Source organism: Chanodichthys erythropterus, chromosome 22 (genome assembly GCF_024489055.1).
Source record: "Chanodichthys erythropterus isolate Z2021 chromosome 22, ASM2448905v1, whole genome shotgun sequence".
Taxonomy (NCBI): Eukaryota; Metazoa; Chordata; class Actinopteri; order Cypriniformes; family Xenocyprididae; genus Chanodichthys; species Chanodichthys erythropterus.
Genome location: NC_090242.1, coordinates 36,842,282 through 36,859,781, shown reverse-complemented (window position 1 = coordinate 36,859,781; position 17,500 = coordinate 36,842,282). Strand labels below are relative to the sequence as shown.

The following is a 17,500-nucleotide window of genomic DNA, read 5'->3' as shown; positions in this document are numbered from 1 at the left end:
CGCACAATTTACTATGTCGTTCCCTCAATTTTAATAAAACATACGCAAGATCCCTCGATTTGCTAAATCGTACACATGATTTACTATTTCGTTCCCACCGATTTGCTAAATTGTGCGCTCGATTTACTCTATTATAGTTTTCTTGCATGTCATGTGCGTACTCCGTAGTAGACAACTTCACTGATTATAACAGAAGTTTGTGAGATCTATAATCTATGAACTTAGACGAGTGGCAGTTTTTTAATGATTATAAAGGGAGTTTGCTAATGTAATATAGATTTTATACAACAATTCAATAAACATGAAGGTAACATTAAGTGACTTATTGTCAGATTTTGCTCCATTTCGTCAACGAAAATAGTTCCACAAAAAAAAAAAAAAAAAAAAAAAAATCACAGCTAAACCGCGGCGCATCTCTGAGCTGTTTCCTTCATGAATGAATCTGCGTATTCAAACAAATCTAGTGAGTCAATGATTCAATGATCCATTCATAAAGATCGATTGAATGAATGATTTAGTGACTTGCTGCCCCCTACTGGCAGTTTCAGTTTCATTTTTAAAGAATCATTTCAGCTATTTAAATCATTTAATATTTCTATATTCAAAACTTTGTATTTAAAACATTAATCTCATAAATGTAAGCGTAGAGCCCTGTATATTCCGGGATTTTCAGAGTCGACTTCATTTGCTTCACTTTACATCAAAACAGCGTCAGCAATAAGAATACAAGAGTGCTGTTTTTATTACACAGTAAATTCTTTTCTTCGTCACAAAACCTAAACCTCCCTTTATTAAAACAACACACTGACCAAAAGAGTCCAGTCGAGAAGCTGTCAGTAACACACTCATGTCAGTAAATGAATCTTTTGTTTGTTGTGCTCTGTTCTGATGAATGGACCCGTCTGTCCGTCTCTCCAGTGGGTCAAACACTGATCCATTCATCTGCAACACTGAGCCTCTGTTTACCTTGACGACTGGTCGCCGTGGAGACGGCGGGTGGCGGTTGTGTGCACATCTGAGAGTGAACATGTGACAGTCATGTGATGCAGACGAGTTGCTCAGCAGGTACACACACACCTGCTTTAACTGACTGATGTGAATCCACACCTGCTGCACATTCATTCACCCCACAGAAATATTATTATTAATAACATTATGACCCAGATCAGTTTCAACTCTGTCAATCACTCGCAACATCAGTGAGAGTTCCAGCTGATCGTGTGTAATGTTGAGTTTCTAATGAAGTGTTTGGATTAATGTTTTTGAAAGAGTCTCTTCCGCTCACCAAGGCTGCGTTTATTTGATCAAAAATACAGTAAAAACAGTGAAATATTATTAGAGTGTTAAACAGCAGTTTTCTATGTGAATATATAAAGTGTAATTTATTCCTGAAATTTTCAGCATCATTACTGCAGTCTTCAGTGTCACATGATCCTTCAGAAATCATTATAATATGATCTAATATAATCTTCTGTAACATTATAATTGTCTTTACTGTCACTTTTGATCAATTTAATGCGTCCTTGATGAATAAAAGTATTAATTTTCTTTAAAAAAACAACTTTTGAACGGTTTGTGCATTTCCTCTGATATGACTCTTGGTGAGTGTGAGTTTGGACAGCAGAGATGATGATGATGATGAACATGGATGAATACAGGACATTTCTAATGTTGTTTTTCACTAACTCTATTAATGCTGGAAACCCCCTTGAGCTATGACATCACATCCTGTCTCCGCTCTCCTGTTTTTGGCACAGGATACACGAGTCACTGTGGAAAATGTCCTGATTGGCTGCCAGCAGTGATGTCATGTGATCTGTCTGTCGTGGGAATCATTTTTACATGTTCATCAGTGTGTGTGTGTGTGTGTGCTGCTCTCATTATTCACGTTAACAGTATTTATGACACATTAATATAAAGTGTGAATAAACATCCCATCAACACACACACACAAACACAAACACATATGGCAGTATTTCACTGACACCACCCGTCAAAACAACACTGATGACCTTTGACCCTGTGACCGCAGACACCATCACAAACACATGCTACTTAAACAAACATCTAAACCGACCAATGAGAGCGCTCGACACACACACACACACACACACACACTTCTGATGATATTTTTAGCTGTGCTTCTGCCAGAAACGATCACTGGAACACAAACGAAAACATCTGAAGCTCTTTGAGAAACAAACAGCTGATATAAACATGAACACACTCAGCACAATCAAAGCCCCGCCCCCGGTGACATCATCACCGCTGTATGTAAATGAGCAGACCCGTGATTATAGATTATAGTTATGACCAACTCTTACATCACACTGCAGTTATCTGAGCTGGAAATAAAAAAATACTGTTTCCATATTTAATAAGAGTGTGTTTAGTGTCGTATAGCAGAATGTGTGTGTGTGTGTGTGTGTGTGTGAACGGATCACGAGTGCAGGTGAGTGTGTGTCACCATGGTAACGAGGACTTCACAGGAACAAACACATGATCGTTCAGTCCTGATGAAGCTTCATTCACTGGACTAACAGGAACTGCTCAGATTTATAAACTACATCTGCAGATTTGAGGAAAAAATTAATTGCGATTATATTTTTCTGATATTTTTCCCCAGGTTTGCTGTGCTTGTTTGATTATACATCAATATCACTATAAAGAAAGAATAAAAATAATAAATAATATAAACAAAATTAATATAATCAGAATTTTATTTTACATTATAACTGTAAAATTACAACACTAATATTGTCTTAATTTCTTCATTTTCAAATGTTATTTCAGCCCTTGAAGCTTTCTGATCATAAATTTGTGAAGATGACTCAATCTCGACCAGCGGATCACGATCTGCTCGCGTAAATGAACACAGCGTATAAATTTACTGAATTAAAACACAGCCGTTGTGATTTAATAAATCGCACGGAGCCGTATGGTCCACATAAACATCTCCAAACTGAAGCTTCACGACTTCACTTGTTTCTCCGATCCGCACCAGCAGACACGCACCGTTATGAACGCGGATTTTACTTTCAAATTAGCTCTAATTGCTTGGTTATTATTCTTAATGAAAAACACAACAACTACATAAACACAACTAATCCTTTGCAGGTTCTCTATGAGCACTGGGTTTAAAACCAAAATACTGCAAAAATCTTCCGCCATCGTCTCGTCAGTCAGCTCCTGATAATCTGACTCCTGCTGCTGATCTGTGCCGCCACTCGTTCGGCTCACGCTATATTGAGCAGACGCGTTTAGTTTTTAATTGTAGTGTCTGTTTTCTAACTGAACTAAATTATTTTTATTACTATAAAAACATCAAAATGACAGTGGTGGCGGTGCTACGGTGGGCAAGTGACGTAACCATATGTGTATGTGTGTGTGTGTCATTGTGCCGGCAGCAGCTGATGCTGGATCAGGTTTCGGGCTGAACGGCTGACAGATGGTAGTTTAGGTGTTCAGTGACCCGTGTGCTGATGGTGGAGGGTCAGAATCATGTCTGACCGGAGCCTGAACACTGACGTGGGCTCGTCATCATGGCTTTAGTTTAGGTTTAGGTCTACTTTAAGGCCTGGTTACACAGACAGGGCTTAGATTAAGCCAAGATTAGACATTAGTTTAATTAGGACATTTAAGTAGCTTTTATAAACATACCCTAAAAAAAAACATCTTGAGACGAAACAAAGAGACTGACATATTGTAAAAATGTGCACATTCAGCGCAACCAAAGCTCTGTGAAAAGTAAACAAAGTTTTCGGTGAAAACAGCTCATCACACACACAGTCCGGGACTAGACTTGAGCTTCTCTGTGAAACCGGGAAAGTGTTTAGGCTCCACCCACATCCCAGAGAAGCTCTAAATCACTCCAGTTATTAATATCTGAGCTGTCAACTGTCACATGTCAATCAATAACAACAAGCAGCATCAATCACTGATGATGAATATTCTCTGATTCACACAGGAGCCGTTCCCATGACGTCTCGAGGGCCGCCCAAACTACACTTCCATTCATACGCATGCGAATATGGGAGACAGGAAACACAAACTCAAGTTGTAAATAAATACTAGAAAATGTTTGTCCAGACAAACTTTGAAGTTGGCTTGACAAAGCAGACCAGAAAGTCTCAATGGCTTAGAAATGCTTCATAAAATGGCAGCTTAATAGAAGCTAATGAGCTTTTGTCAGTTGGAGTTTGAAAAGTTTGTCAGTTGGAGTTTGAAAAGTTTGTCAGTTGGAGTTTGAAAAGTTTGTCAGTTGGAGTTTGAAAAGTTTGTCAGTTGGAGTTTAAACAGTTTGTCAGTTGGAGTTTGAAAAGTTTGTCAGTTGGAGTTTGAACAGTCTTGGCTCACCTGAACATTCCGTCAATGAAAGTCAATGGGTTTTTTTACAGCCTTTTTAGGAAAAACGTAAGTCGGATTAGTTAGAAAGGATATAGCACACAGTCAGCCAAGTTTGGTGGTTGTAGAGTTAAAGCTCTAGGAGTTATATATAATAATATAATACGTTTATTAGCATTTCAATAAGTTGGCTTTCTCATATTATTGAAGATTTACAAGAAAATACTATTTCAGTCTTCCTGCCTCCAAATTTCATTTCTTTGTAATTATTCGTGAAATTTACTAACAATCTGAGTGAAAATAGTTTCAAAGTAAACCAGATTTATTTCAGTGTCGATGAGGATTTGAAACGTTGGTAACACTTTATTTTACAGTGTCCTTGTTACACATTAAGGTGTAGTTACTATAGTAATAACTATAAATTATGCATAATTACATACAACTAACCCTAAACCAAACTCAAACCCTTAATATTACTTACTACTTAAAATAAAACATAGCCTAACTAAAATGTTTTTAGAGATTTCCCTCATATAGAGATGAATGGGAAAAAAAAGTATGATGCACATGTATGATTTTCAGCTGTCATGACATGTGTTAGAGTGTGTGTGTGCGCGCTTTTTTTTTACAACAGTTTCAAAGCAGCCTTACAGAAAATGATGTTTATACTATCTTAATATCTTCAAGTCGCATTTATCTCAGAGCTAGACGATAATATTTCGTGACGATATAAACAAACAATCAAGCAGTTGAGATTTACTTTATACTAGATATCCAGCTTTATATAGCAAACTGCGCGAGAATACAGTTACATTTCGCGGCGCTATAATGTGAAAGTGAACGAGCAGAACTCAAATCCGGGTACCCGCGCGTGTGCGCGCGCCTGTCTCACCTGCTGCAGGTGTCTCTTGGCTCTCTGCAGCGCGTCCTCGTAGCCCTTCTGCCGCAGCTCGCTCAGACTCTCGTAATATTCCTCGGAATCGTCGCTGTCCGGAAACAGAACCTGAGACAGGATCTTCCATCCGCAGGTGTCGAGCGCGTGACCCAGATACACCTGCAGCTGGAAGCAGAGCGCCTCCGTGTCGCGTGCGCGCATCTCCGGGACGCCGAACAGGACCGACCACACGGCCGTCTGCTCCTCGGGGAAGGCGGGCAGACACGGCTCCAGGTCCGAGTTGACGGCGCACAGCTGCAGGTGAGCGGCCCGCATGTCCTGGAAAGAGAAGAGGCCGGCCCAGCTGAAGTCCTCCCGCGGGCTGAGCTCCGGATCCTCCGCGACCTCCGCCGCCGCCGCCGCGTCCAGCAGCTCCAGGTCAGCGCTCTTGCTCGGACTTTTCACCGGCCTGCTGCTGGCTCGCTCTCGGCCCGGGCTCTCTCTGGCCCGCGCTGGTTTGTCCGCCGTCAGCTCGCCCTCGGCCGCCTCGAGCAGCGAGTCCCGCGCGGCGCTCCGTTTCTGGACGGTTCGGTTGTGGCACGTGACGGCGAACTTTCCTTCGATCTCGTTCCAGGCGACGATGAAGACGAACTTGTGCTTCTCTTTCTCCTCGAAAACATTCGGTCGGACCGAGACCCATCCGGACTCCAGCGCGTCCTCCATCGCGAATGACATGCGAATAACAAAGAAACCCGAACCGAGACCGAGTTCACGCGGAATCCGCTCTAGAGAGTAGAAGAAAGGCCAGACTAGCGGACGCGGATGAACACACTTAAACCGTCCGATAATAACATCGATTTCCCCTCTGTTTCTGTCGTCCGTTAACGCGCGCGTCGTTCGCGCTGCATACCTGCGCGCGTCGCGTCACCTGCCGCCTGCGAGGCCTTTTGTCCGCTAATCCGCATCTTTAACATCGCGAATGTTTCTCATCCGACGACGACTGGGCGCTGACGTCACAGAGAGGAGGACGTAAACATCTGCACGTGGGACACGCACTCTGCGTGATGATGCAATCAGAGGCGCAGGAGACGCACGGTGGTCGTCGTGGCTCAATTCGTGCACCTTTTTTCTGTGTTTTTTTGTTTTTGTTTGTCAGTTTGTCTTTGTTGTCTGTATTAAAACACAAGATGCTTCAACTGTGTAGTTTGTGCTCTAATGTGAAGACAAAAGCGATCAAACAGCTGATTTATCTCTCTCTGATCAATAATTCATTAAAAAGTCGCATCATGTGACCAGGCACACGTGAATAATTAATCATGTAACGTGTGATTACTATGGAAGCCCATTTCCGCTACATAAGAAAACAAATCATGTTTTGGTAAATCATAATTATGAATTTATTCGTGACATTAAAAAGTCGAAATTATTACATAAAAAGTCATAATTATGACAAGTCATGAGGTAAAAAGGCAAAATTATGATAAAAGTCGACATTATGATTTACTGTGTGACAAAAAATGGTGAAATTAAAAAGCTGACATTGACTTAAAAAGTCAATAAATATGAGTTAAAGTCGAAATTATGTCATATTAAGTCATAATTATAAGTTTTTAAAATATCTAAACTGAAATTAAAGTCGAAATAATGTCGACTTATGTCATTATTTTTTTTCATAATTTCGAATTTTTAATGTCATATGATTTTTAAAAGTCATTATTTCCATGTACTATGTCATAATTTCGGCTTTTTATCTCATAATTATGATTTTCCGAAGGATTTTTTTTCTTGTGTACCGGAAATGGGCTTCCATAATTTCCTCTTTTCAAGTGATGTTTTCCTCCGTTGGTGTTTTTGACAACAGGGAAAGTTAATTTCCGTCCTCCAGATGGCGCCACTGACCGCCAGCAAAACATTGTGACGCCTCAAGAGTTTGGTCTGTTATGAACTGAGCTTTATTTTTTAATTAACTCTTTCACTAGTGGATATTGTCATTGTTTTTAAACAGCGCTCATAGTCAGACAAGCACTGGATCATAATGTTAAAGATGTTACATTCGTCATTTATTACCATGTGCACTTTCACATTAATGATACTGTAAATGCATTAAAGCACAAATCTTCTTTATGTAAGTAGCAAAAACAATTGTGTTTAATCAAAACCTAATTTTTAAGCTCCATTTCTTTATTTTAATTAAAACAACAGTGAGAAAGAGTGAGATCATGATGAATGTTTATTGAGCATCAGAAATGGAAACACCGTGTCAGACTGGAGTGTTCTGAACATCTGGAATGCAGTCATCAGTCAAATAAAGCATGTCGATTACACCTCCACAGGCACAATTAAACTTTTAAACACATTTCAATTTATTTGGTTTTTACAGAACATCTGGTCCTGCTGAAGTAAACAATCCTATTCATGATATCGCGTTTGGTTCGTAAACGTACACTGAGGAAGAGAAGAGCTGGACAGATCGTCTTGCGTATCTTCTGTCGGCTTCTAAACGCGGCTGCAGCTCGACCTCTGACCCTCTCAGTATTTGGCGTCGGCTTTCTCGAACAGCGGGCGCAGCTGCTCTTTAGTCGTGGCCTCCCTCTGCTGCATGAGCTCGGCGTGACCTTTGGTGACCCCCCAGCCGTCGGGAGTGGACATGGACGGGCACAGCGGGCGTCCGGACGCGGGCTTCAGCTTCTCCCAGTAATCACGACGGGCCCTGCGGATCACAGCGACAGACATTCATGAGCGATACATTGCAAACGCACATGCAAGAGTCTCCACCTACTGGTCTGGAGGAATAACCCATGATTATTGAGTCAATCATCGCTAGTACTCGTGTTCAGAATGATTGTGATCGAAACTATAACGAATGTTCATTAGTAATACATCACAAACGCACCAGTATTTGTTGTGTTTCATGTACGAGATGTTTGAATAATACATCACAAACGCACATACGAGAGTCTCCACCTACTGGTCTGGAGGAATCAATCGTGGAGGAATAACCCGTGATTATTGAGAGTCAATCATCGCTAGTACTCTTGTTCAGAATGATTGTGATCGAAACTAAAAAAAAAAACGTTCATTAATAATACATCAAACGCACATATGAGAGTCTCCACCTGCTGGTCTGGAGGAATCAATCGTGGAGGAATAACCCGTGATTATTGAGAGTCAATCATCGCTAGTACTCTTGTTCAGAATGATTGTGATCGAAACTAAAAAAAAAAACGTTCATTAATAATACATCAAACGCACATATGAGAGTCTCCACCTGCTGGTCTGGAGGAATCATTATTATTGGGTGTCAATCATCACTAGTACTCGTGCTCAGAGTGATTGTAATCGAACCTCTAACAAACATATATAACTCTGTATGTGAAAATGATTCTCTCTCTGTCTCACCTGGCTCTGACCCAGGGTTTGGTGTGCATTTCCAGTCCGCTGCCCCACATGCCGTGTTTCTGAGACGCCTCGGGCAGGAATCCTCTCTCAACGGCGAGCTCCTCGGCCACGGCGCGGATGTGATACGGCTCGTACCCGCAGCAGCCGCCAATATAACGGATGCCGGCCTTATAGGCCTCCCTGGCGTACTGCTGCATCTCCCAGCGGGTCAGGATCCGCGGCTCCAGAGCTGAAAGACACACATTCACATATTCACGTGTTCGTCTTATTAAGAAAACTATTTTAATGGCATTCGTTATGGCAGGAATGTGTTTGTGTACCGAAGGGGAACTCGGGCAGGTCGATGAAGCCCTGGCAGCTGCAGTCGGGTGTGTGATACGCCAGCGGCTGCGTCATATAATGCGCTTTCAGACCGGCTTTCTCCACGCCCGCCTTCATCATGGACACGGTCTTCACACAGGTCATGGGGTCAAAGTGACAGTTCACACCCACGATATCAGCACCTGGACAGACACGCGGGACATCAGAACTCCATCTGCTGATGCTGAAAAGGGTGTAGGTGCGTCCCCGTTCACACACTCACTTTAGTTAAAGGATTAGTTCATTTCTGTCATTAATCACTCTCTCTCATGTTGTTCCACACCCGTAACACCTTCGTTCATCTTCAGAACACAAATTAAGATGTTTTTGATGAAATCCGAGAGACTCGTCCATAGACTGCAATATAATCAACACTTTCAAGGTCCATAAAGGTACTAAAGATGTTGTTAAAACAATCATGTGACTGCAGTGGTTCAACCTTAATGTGATGAGGATACGAGAATACCTTTTGTGTGTAGAAACGAAACAAAAATAATGACTTTATTCAACAATCTCTTACAGGTGTGGAACGACTTGAGGGAGAGTTTTTCTCATTTTCGGTTGAACTCACTCTTTACGTTCTGAGAACGTTATGCTAATGTTCCCTTAAACGTTATTTCTGAACGTCCAGTTTTTTAAATATTTAAAAAAAAAAAAAAAATTCTTGGTTATGTGAACGTTAAAGGACACGTTCCATTTTCAAACATTATGGGAACATTACTTTTGAGCGACATAATGTTTTTGTGCTAACGTTTTGAGAACATTAACTTTGAACAATGTTCTATTGGAAGAACGTTTGTTCAGAACCTTGCCGGAACGTTCTGAGAGCGTTCCCTGTTAGCTGGGTTTATAAAGTGTTTTTGTGAGACGCACCTGCTCGAACCAGTCTGACGGCACACTCTCCAGGTGTCACTCCGTGCATGTCTCCCTCAGGTCCAATACACAGAGTCGCTGCTACAGGCTTTCCTGTCGCCTTCAGAGTCTGGACGGCCCATTCAGCCTCCTCCACGTGCTCGAAGTACTGCCAATCAATCAATCAATCAATAACCAAACTAAAGGCATGTAGAATTAGCAGAGCGAATTTACGATCCTCACCTCGGCGATCAGAAAGTCTACGTTCTTCTTGATGAAAACGTCCAGCTGTTTCTTGAAGATCTTCTTGACCTCGTCTTCGCTCTTGCAGCTGAGGTACGAGGGCGTCTGCGAGACTCCGCCCGCCACCAGCGCGTCACCCTCATTGGCTACTTCTCTGGCCAGGTCACACGCCGCCTCGTTGATCTGCTGCCCCTGCGGTCAGATGGCATTATGGTGAGCAAACATCACCCGAGTCTTTAGGTTTTTATCTGAGGTCGGAGTGTGTGTAATGTTTCACATGAGCTCATGAAACTGTGTGTGTGTGTGTGTGTGTGTGGCTCACAGTGAAAGTCAGCTTGTTCCCTCTGTTCTCCAGTTTGTCATCACTGGCGTAGAAAGTGAAGGTCTGCATGACATTTGACCCGGCCCGCAGGAACTCCCTGTGCAGCTGTCGCACTGACAGACAGAAATCACACGTTACTTCGGAAATAGAGTCTAAACACACTTTATGAGAAAAACGTTTAATCTAGACCGTGTTACTGAATGATTGCCATGGTACAAATCAAAATCAGGGTGGAATGAGGGAATCTCACCGGCCTCCGGGTGCTCAGCAGCGGCCTCTGGCGTCCAGGGTCCGGCCTTCACGTATCCTCTCTTCTCCAGCGCGAACACGAACCCTCCGTCTCCAATCACCACCTCACCCGCGCCCAGGCGCTCCAGAATACCCTGCACACACACGACATGAGGGGAAAATCACACATTTTCACAGCAGAGAGACGAATGAACGCGCGCAACAACTGCGCGCGTCCGGCAGGAGTTTTATTCCGTCTGAACCGCATTAACTCACTTTAACGCGCGTTTGTGTGTTTCTGCTCATGATATATATGAATAGCTGAGATGAACAAACCTGCAGGAGCTCATGCGTCGTGTGAAAATAACGCGCTTACAAACTACAAACTGGACTGTAGAATCGGAGAAAGTTTCTAGATCAGTCACTCACCCTCTTGGATCCGACTGGTGCCATGTTCTGCTGTAGATTCAGGGACAGATGGAGACCTTCAGGAGAGCTCAGGGAGACTGGAGTGAGATGAACATGAGATGAGCTCTTATAAAGCACCGCTGGAGGGGTGTGTGTGTGTGTGTGTGTGAGTGTGTGTGTGTGTGAGTGTGAGTGTGTGTGTGTGTGTGTGTGTGTGAGAGAGAGATCGGCCCCTTGTAACCTAAACTAGTTCACAATGTTACTGGTTAATGTTTATCTTTCAAACTCAGAACATCAGAGTGATATTCAATAATCATGTCTTACGTCACATTCCCCTGATAAACACACTTGGAGAAATAAATAGTCTGTCTTTGTCAAACTTGTATATATATATATATATATATATATATATATATATATTTCCCTTAAATAGAAATTCTATCTTGGCACATATTTTATGCTGTAAAATAAAATGGAAAATGAAAATAAAAGGAAACTATTTTAAAGCGCGCAGCAAAAGTTTGTTAAAACTTGTGATGTAACAAAGATCATATGTCAACTTTTGCACACTTTAGGTTGTATTTTTTACATTAAAAGTACAAAAGTTGATGATGTGATTTATTTTTGTTTCGTTTTTGTACATATAACAGAAACTAATTATCACACAGCTGCAGATGTTTTGCTGCTTGATCGTGTTATTGATCATTGATCATGTCAGAGCTGATTATCAGTGCGTGTGTTTGAGCTTCAGAGACATTGATCATGTGATCTGCTGCCTTGACACATTTCACTGTCCACACACACACACACACACACACACACACACACACAGTCAGGGTTGCTGCAATCTTTGTTTATGTAGCAGATTGTTCATTCACTCAGACTGTTTATGAAAGATATATTATTGCAGGTCATCACCGCAGTGCGCGCGCGCAAAAGAAATGAAAAACACTGAAAATAATGTGTATGCCTGTGTTATGTTAAGATGTTGTGTGCACTGAATCATTCTGTGTTATAATTTGTATTCAGTGTTTTCTCGTGTAGGTCATTTGTAAAATACAGCAAAACAGGAATCCCCTCATAGACGCGCCGCGTGCGCGCGCTGCTCGTGCGTGTTTCTGCGTGACCGTTTGTTTGGAAACTCTGAGCTGAACTCAAGACTGAACTCAAGACAACTTCGTTCGGACCACCTGCACAAAATGTCGCGAATATTAAACGCGTTTAACGCGCTCGTGAGGCGAGACTTCAGGAGAAAAACACTGCGCGTTTCTGCGCGGAGCTTCGCGACTGATGACGGGTGAGAAAAACCTGAGATTTCTGAGAAAATACGAGTTATATCTGAGAAAAATAGTTCTAGAGCTATAACAGAGCTGAGAAAATGTGAATTATATTTGATAGACTTGCCAATAATGAGATTGATCTGAGAAAATATGATTATATCCCATAATATATCTGACAGTTGTGATATTTCAATGTCACGTGTGTGACTGTGATTCAGTCTGATCATAGCAATGATGTGTGTGTGTGTGTGTGTGTGTTTCTCAGAGATGGAGCTGCTGGGGATCTGGGCAGGCGTCTGAAGGACAGCGCAGAGACGGTGGTCATCGGCGGCGGGTGTGTCGGGGTCAGTCTGGCATATCATCTGGCCAAAGCCGGACAGAAGGACGTGGTGCTGCTGGAAAAGTCGGAGCTGACGGCCGGATCCACATGGCACGCGGTACGGGCACGGGTCAAGGGTCAGACACGACACAATAAAAGTGTCACCGTATAATCGGTGCAGCCTAATGTTAGAGTTGCAGGTTTGACTCTCAGTACTCACTGCTCCTAATGTGAGCGCACTGGATGGGTTAAAGGACAAACTCAGTGTGGGTTACCATACTTGGCCTTCACATTAAGGCTCAAACTACATTTATGTATCGTTTAGGAAACACATGAGCACACAGTGGTTGGTTGTTACAAAACCTGTTTGCTGATAAAAGTGATGTGAAAACGAGATTCTTGTTCAGCCTGAAGACTTCTGTGTTGTAGAATAAACAAACTGAGCCTCCAGTAGTGCTCCGTCTGCTCCTCTCACACTGACTCACATCCTCTTCTGAACAAACATTTAAGACGTTTGATCCTCTTCTGTTAGTAGTTAAGCAGTATGATGGCCGTTCTGTCCACCTGGACTCTGTGTTTCAGCTGTAAGAGATTAAAAACATGACGGCCGACGGTGAAATGGACAGTTGGATGAAGTGTGATTGAACTATTCCTGGTTAAATAGGAAACAACTTCACTTAACTTCAAAGTATTTGACAGCTTACACTGCAGAAAATAATCTGAATTTAAACTTAATTCAAAGGGAAAACAAGTTTGCTAGTTAGTGTGCACATCCACTGCTAGTTATTGTGCAAGTGCTCTACTAGTAGTTAGTGTGCATGTCCACCATCCACTACACGTTAGTGTGCTTGTTCACTACAAATTAGTGTGCTTGTTCAATACAAGTTAGTGTGCACGTTCACTACAAATTAGTGTGCTTGTTCAATACAAGTTAGTGTGCTTGTTCACTACAAATTAGTGTGCACGTTCACTACAAATTAGTGTGCACGTTCACTACAAATTAGTGTGCTTGTTCAATACAAATTAGTGTGCACGTTCACTACAAGTTAGTGTGCTTGTTCACTACAAATTAGTGTGCTTGTTCAATACAAGTTAGTGTGCTTGTTCACTACAAATTAGTGTGCACGTTCACTACAAATTAGTGTGCACGTCCACTACAAGTTAGTGTGCTTGTTCACTACAAATTAGTGTGCACGTTCACTACAAGTTAGTGTGCACGTTCGCTACAAGTTAGTGTGCACGTTCGCTACAAATTAGTGTGCACGTTCCCTACAAATTAGTGTGCACGTTCACTACAAGTTAGTGTGCTTGTTCACTACAAATTAGTGTGCACGTTCCCTACAAATTAGTGTGCACGTCCACTACAAGTTAGTGTGCTTGTTCACTACAAATTAGTGTGCACGTTCACTACAAGTTAGTGTGCACGTTCGCTACAAGTTAGTGTGCACGTTCGCTACAAATTAGTGTGCACGTTCCCTACAAATTAGTGTGCACGTTCACTACAAGTTAGTGTGCTTGTTCACTACAAGTTAGTGTGCACGTTCACTACAAGTTAGTGTGCACGTTCACTACACGTTAGTGTGCACGTTCACTACAAGTTAGTGTGCACGTTCGCTACACGTTAGTGTGCACGTTCGCTACACGTTAGTGTGCACGTCCGCTACAAATTAGTGTGCACGTTCGCTACAAGTTAGTGTGCACGTTCGCTACAAGTTAGTGTGCACGTTCGCTACAAGTTAGTGTGCACGTTCGCTACAAGTTAGTGTGCACGTTCGCTACAAGTTAGTGTGCACGTTCGCTACAAGTTAGTGTGCACGTTCGCTACAAGTTAGTGTGCACGTTCACTACAAGTTAGTGTGCACGTTCACTACAAGTTAGTGTGCACGTTCACTACAAGTTAGTGTGCACGTTCACTACAAGTTAGTGTGCACGTTCACTACAAGTTAGTGTGCACGTTCACTACAAGTTAGTGTGCACGTTCACTACAAGTTAGTGTGCACGTTCGCTACAAATTAGTGTGCACGTTCGCTACAAGTTAGTGTGCACGTTCGCTACAAGTTAGTGTGCACGTTCGCTACAAGTTAGTGTGCACGTTCGCTACAAGTTAGTGTGCACGTTCGCTACAAGTTAGTGTGCACGTTCGCTACAAGTTAGTGTGCACGTTCGCTACAAGTTAGTGTGCACGTTCGCTACAAGTTAGTGTGCACGTTCGCTACAAGTTAGTGTGCACGTTCGCTACAAGTTAGTGTGCACGTTCGCTACAAGTTAGTGTGCACGTTCGCTACAAGTTAGTGTGCACGTTCGCTACAAGTTAGTGTGCACGTTCGCTACAAGTTAGTGTGCACGTTCGCTACAAGTTAGTGTGCACGTTCGCTACAAGTTAGTGTGCACGTTCGCTACAAATTAGTGTGCACGTTCGCTACAAATTAGTGTGCACGTTCACTACAAGTTAGTGTGCACGTTCGCTACAAATTAGTGTGCACGTTCGCTACAAGTTAGTGTGCACGTTCGCTACAACTTAGTGTGCACGTTCGCTACAAGTTAGTGTGCACGTTCACTACAAGTTAGTGTGCACGTTCGCTACAAATTAGTGTGCACGTTCGCTACAAGTTAGTGTGCACGTTCGCTACAAGTTAGTGTGCACGTTCGCTACAAGTTAGTGTGCACGTTCGCTACAAGTTAGTGTGCACGTTCGCTACAAGTTAGTGTGCACGTTCGCTACAAGTTAGTGTGCACGTTCGCTACAAGTTAGTGTGCACGTTCGCTACAAGTTAGTGTGCACGTTCGCTACAAGTTAGTGTGCACGTTCGCTACAAGTTAGTGTGCACGTTCGCTACAAGTTAGTGTGCACGTTCGCTACAAGTTAGTGTGCACGTTCGCTACAAGTTAGTGTGCACGTTCGCTACAAGTTAGTGTGCACGTTCGCTACAAGTTAGTGTGCACGTTCGCTACAAGTTAGTGTGCACGTTCGCTACAAGTTAGTGTGCACGTTCGCTACAAGTTAGTGTGCACGTTCGCTACAAGTTAGTGTGCACGTTCGCTACAAGTTAGTGTGCACGTTCGCTACAAGTTAGTGTGCACGTTCGCTACAAGTTAGTGTGCACGTTCGCTACAAGTTAGTGTGCACGTTCGCTACAAGTTAGTGTGCACGTTCACTACAAGTTAGTGTGCACGTTCACTACAAGTTAGTGTGCACGTTCACTACAAGTTAGTGTGCACGTTCACTACAAGTTAGTGTGCTTGTTCACTACAAATTAGTGTGCACGTCCACTACAAGTTAGTGTTCAAGTGTTGTCTTAGTTAAAGTCTCCAGAGAACAGCACGTCTCTTCTCAGTCTCTCCAATTCTCTTTCAGCATATTCAGTCAGCAAAAACAAGCTCAGACACTCTCTGACAGGTGTAACACAAACACACTGACACACACCTGTTGCCGTCTGTCAGAGTGGTGTGAACTGGCCTTAACATGCATGTGCTCCACTAGTTAGTGTGCAAGTGTCTGATGATGTCATCATCCACAGGCGGGACTCACCACATATTATCATCCGGGCATTAATCTGAAGAAGATTCATTATTACAGTATCAAACTCTTCGAGCAGCTGGAGGCCGAGACGGGACAGGTGAGACGCATCAGTCATGTTTACTAGAGCTAGAGAGATTCATTCGCTCAGTGTGTTGAAGGTGATCGTGGTGTGTTTGTGCCACAGGCCGTGGGCTTCCATCAGCCGGGCAGCATCAGAATCGCGTCCACTCCGGTCCGAGTCGACGAGCTCAAGTATCAGATGAGCCGAACTCACTGGCATCCTACGCCACAGTTCCTCATCGGCCCGGAGAAGATCCAGCAGCTCTTTCCTCTGCTCAACATGAACAAGGTACAGCTGAGTACTGCTCGGCTAAAATGATATTGTGGAGAGAAAAAAAAACAGTGTATAAGACACATTTTATTATTACATTCAGGAATAATGTAAAATACTAGTAAATAAAACAAAAAATACACACGTGTGAAGATGTGAAGGCGTTTCTCTGTGTGTGTCAGGTGTTGGCGGGTCTCTATAATCCGGGCGACGGTCACATCGACCCGTACTCTCTGACGATGGCTCTGGCGGCAGGAGCGCGGATGTACGGTGCTCAGATCTATCCTCACGCTCCGGTCACAGGCCTCACGCCGACCGCTGATGGCAGATGGGACGTCCAGACTCCACACGGAACCATCCGGGCCAATCGCATCGTCAATGCCACAGGTTAGGCCACACCCCCATATGTTAGACCACACCCCTATATGTTAGACTACACACCAAATTTACAAAACTACACACCCCGTTTATATTTCGGAGTTCCAGCTGTCTGACCTCATGTGAACTCCAGAAGAGATTCTGGAAGTTTGAGGGTTCTTAAGTCTGTTTTAGACCATTTAAGGCCATAAAAAGATCTGGCCATAACCGTTTTAGGTTTGATGTTAAGAACTGTGTGACGCGTCATATAGAAGAGTGAAGTCACTCAAGACTCCCTAAACGAATCTGATTGATAATCAATGATCTGATCTCTGTGTGGGTTTTTCTGTAATAGTTTGATGTGCTGAAGCAGCGGTGATAAGACGTTCAGGCACAGGCTGTGCCGTCACACGGGCCTAAAGGCCGATCACTGACCTCTGACCTCTGCTATAGCAAACACACCTGATAATGTCCCAGAGATCTGCTGCTGTCGGCTGTATTCTGAGCGTTTGGTTCACCTCTGAAACGAGGTGCTGGACGTGTAGTGTGTGATCCAGAGATCAGATGCAGTCAGACTTTTCTCTGTTTCCTTTTCCTGTCTAAAGTTTCCTGTTTCTGTGGAATGAAATGAGCAAAGCAGAATCAAATCTGTGTATGAATGAA

At 43.1% G+C, this 17,500-nt stretch overlaps 3 protein-coding genes across 5 annotated transcripts in view; 1 reads left to right on the top strand and 2 right to left on the bottom strand.

Annotated features, from left to right (window-relative positions):
• The window catches only part of jmy (junction mediating and regulatory protein, p53 cofactor), a 19,723-nt gene extending 13,280 nt beyond the window's left edge, over positions 1-6,443 (bottom strand). The window contains exon 1 of one of the 3 annotated variants that reach the window (XM_067375293.1): positions 5,237-6,443. In XM_067375293.1, coding sequence (XP_067231394.1) covers positions 5,237-5,953 — 717 coding nt within the window. In that variant the 5' untranslated portion in view covers positions 5,954-6,443. The remainder of the gene's footprint in view (positions 1-5,236) is intronic. The other 2 variants (XM_067375292.1, XM_067375294.1) reach the window with 2 other exon arrangements.
• A 987-nt stretch (positions 6,444-7,430) lies between these two features.
• On the bottom strand, positions 7,431-11,209 carry bhmt (betaine-homocysteine methyltransferase). The gene is made up of 8 exons (XM_067375260.1): positions 11,052-11,209; positions 10,645-10,777; positions 10,395-10,507; positions 10,073-10,264; positions 9,851-9,998; positions 8,938-9,120; positions 8,618-8,846; positions 7,431-7,928 (listed from the first exon to the last, which is right to left on the bottom strand). The coding sequence occupies exons 1-8, from the start codon at positions 11,073-11,075 to the stop codon at positions 7,748-7,750; spliced, it is 1,203 nt and encodes a 400-aa protein (XP_067231361.1). The 5' UTR covers positions 11,076-11,209; the 3' UTR covers positions 7,431-7,747.
• A 258-nt stretch (positions 11,210-11,467) lies between these two features.
• The window catches only part of dmgdh (dimethylglycine dehydrogenase), a 17,643-nt gene continuing 11,610 nt past the window's right edge, over positions 11,468-17,500 (top strand). Inside the window, exons 1-5 of the mRNA XM_067375259.1 lie at positions 11,468-12,327; positions 12,576-12,747; positions 16,148-16,246; positions 16,334-16,498; positions 16,663-16,867. Coding sequence (XP_067231360.1) covers positions 12,230-12,327; positions 12,576-12,747; positions 16,148-16,246; positions 16,334-16,498; positions 16,663-16,867 — 739 coding nt within the window. The 5' untranslated portion in view covers positions 11,468-12,229. The remainder of the gene's footprint in view (positions 12,328-12,575; positions 12,748-16,147; positions 16,247-16,333; positions 16,499-16,662; positions 16,868-17,500) is intronic.

What these genes read in the sequence shown, in the direction of transcription:
- bhmt (XM_067375260.1), bottom strand. Translation starts at nt 11,075, where the DNA reads ATGGCACCAGTCGGATCCAAGAGG. An exon ending in CACCAGTCGGATCCAAGAGG is followed by an intron (nt 10,778 to 11,051) that starts GTGAGTGACTGA and finishes GTGTGTGTGCAG; the next exon opens with GGTATTCTGGAGCGCCTGGG. An exon ending in GGAACAAGCTGACTTTCACT is followed by an intron (nt 10,265 to 10,394) that starts GTGAGCCACACA and finishes ATCTGACCGCAG; the next exon opens with GGGCAGCAGATCAACGAGGC.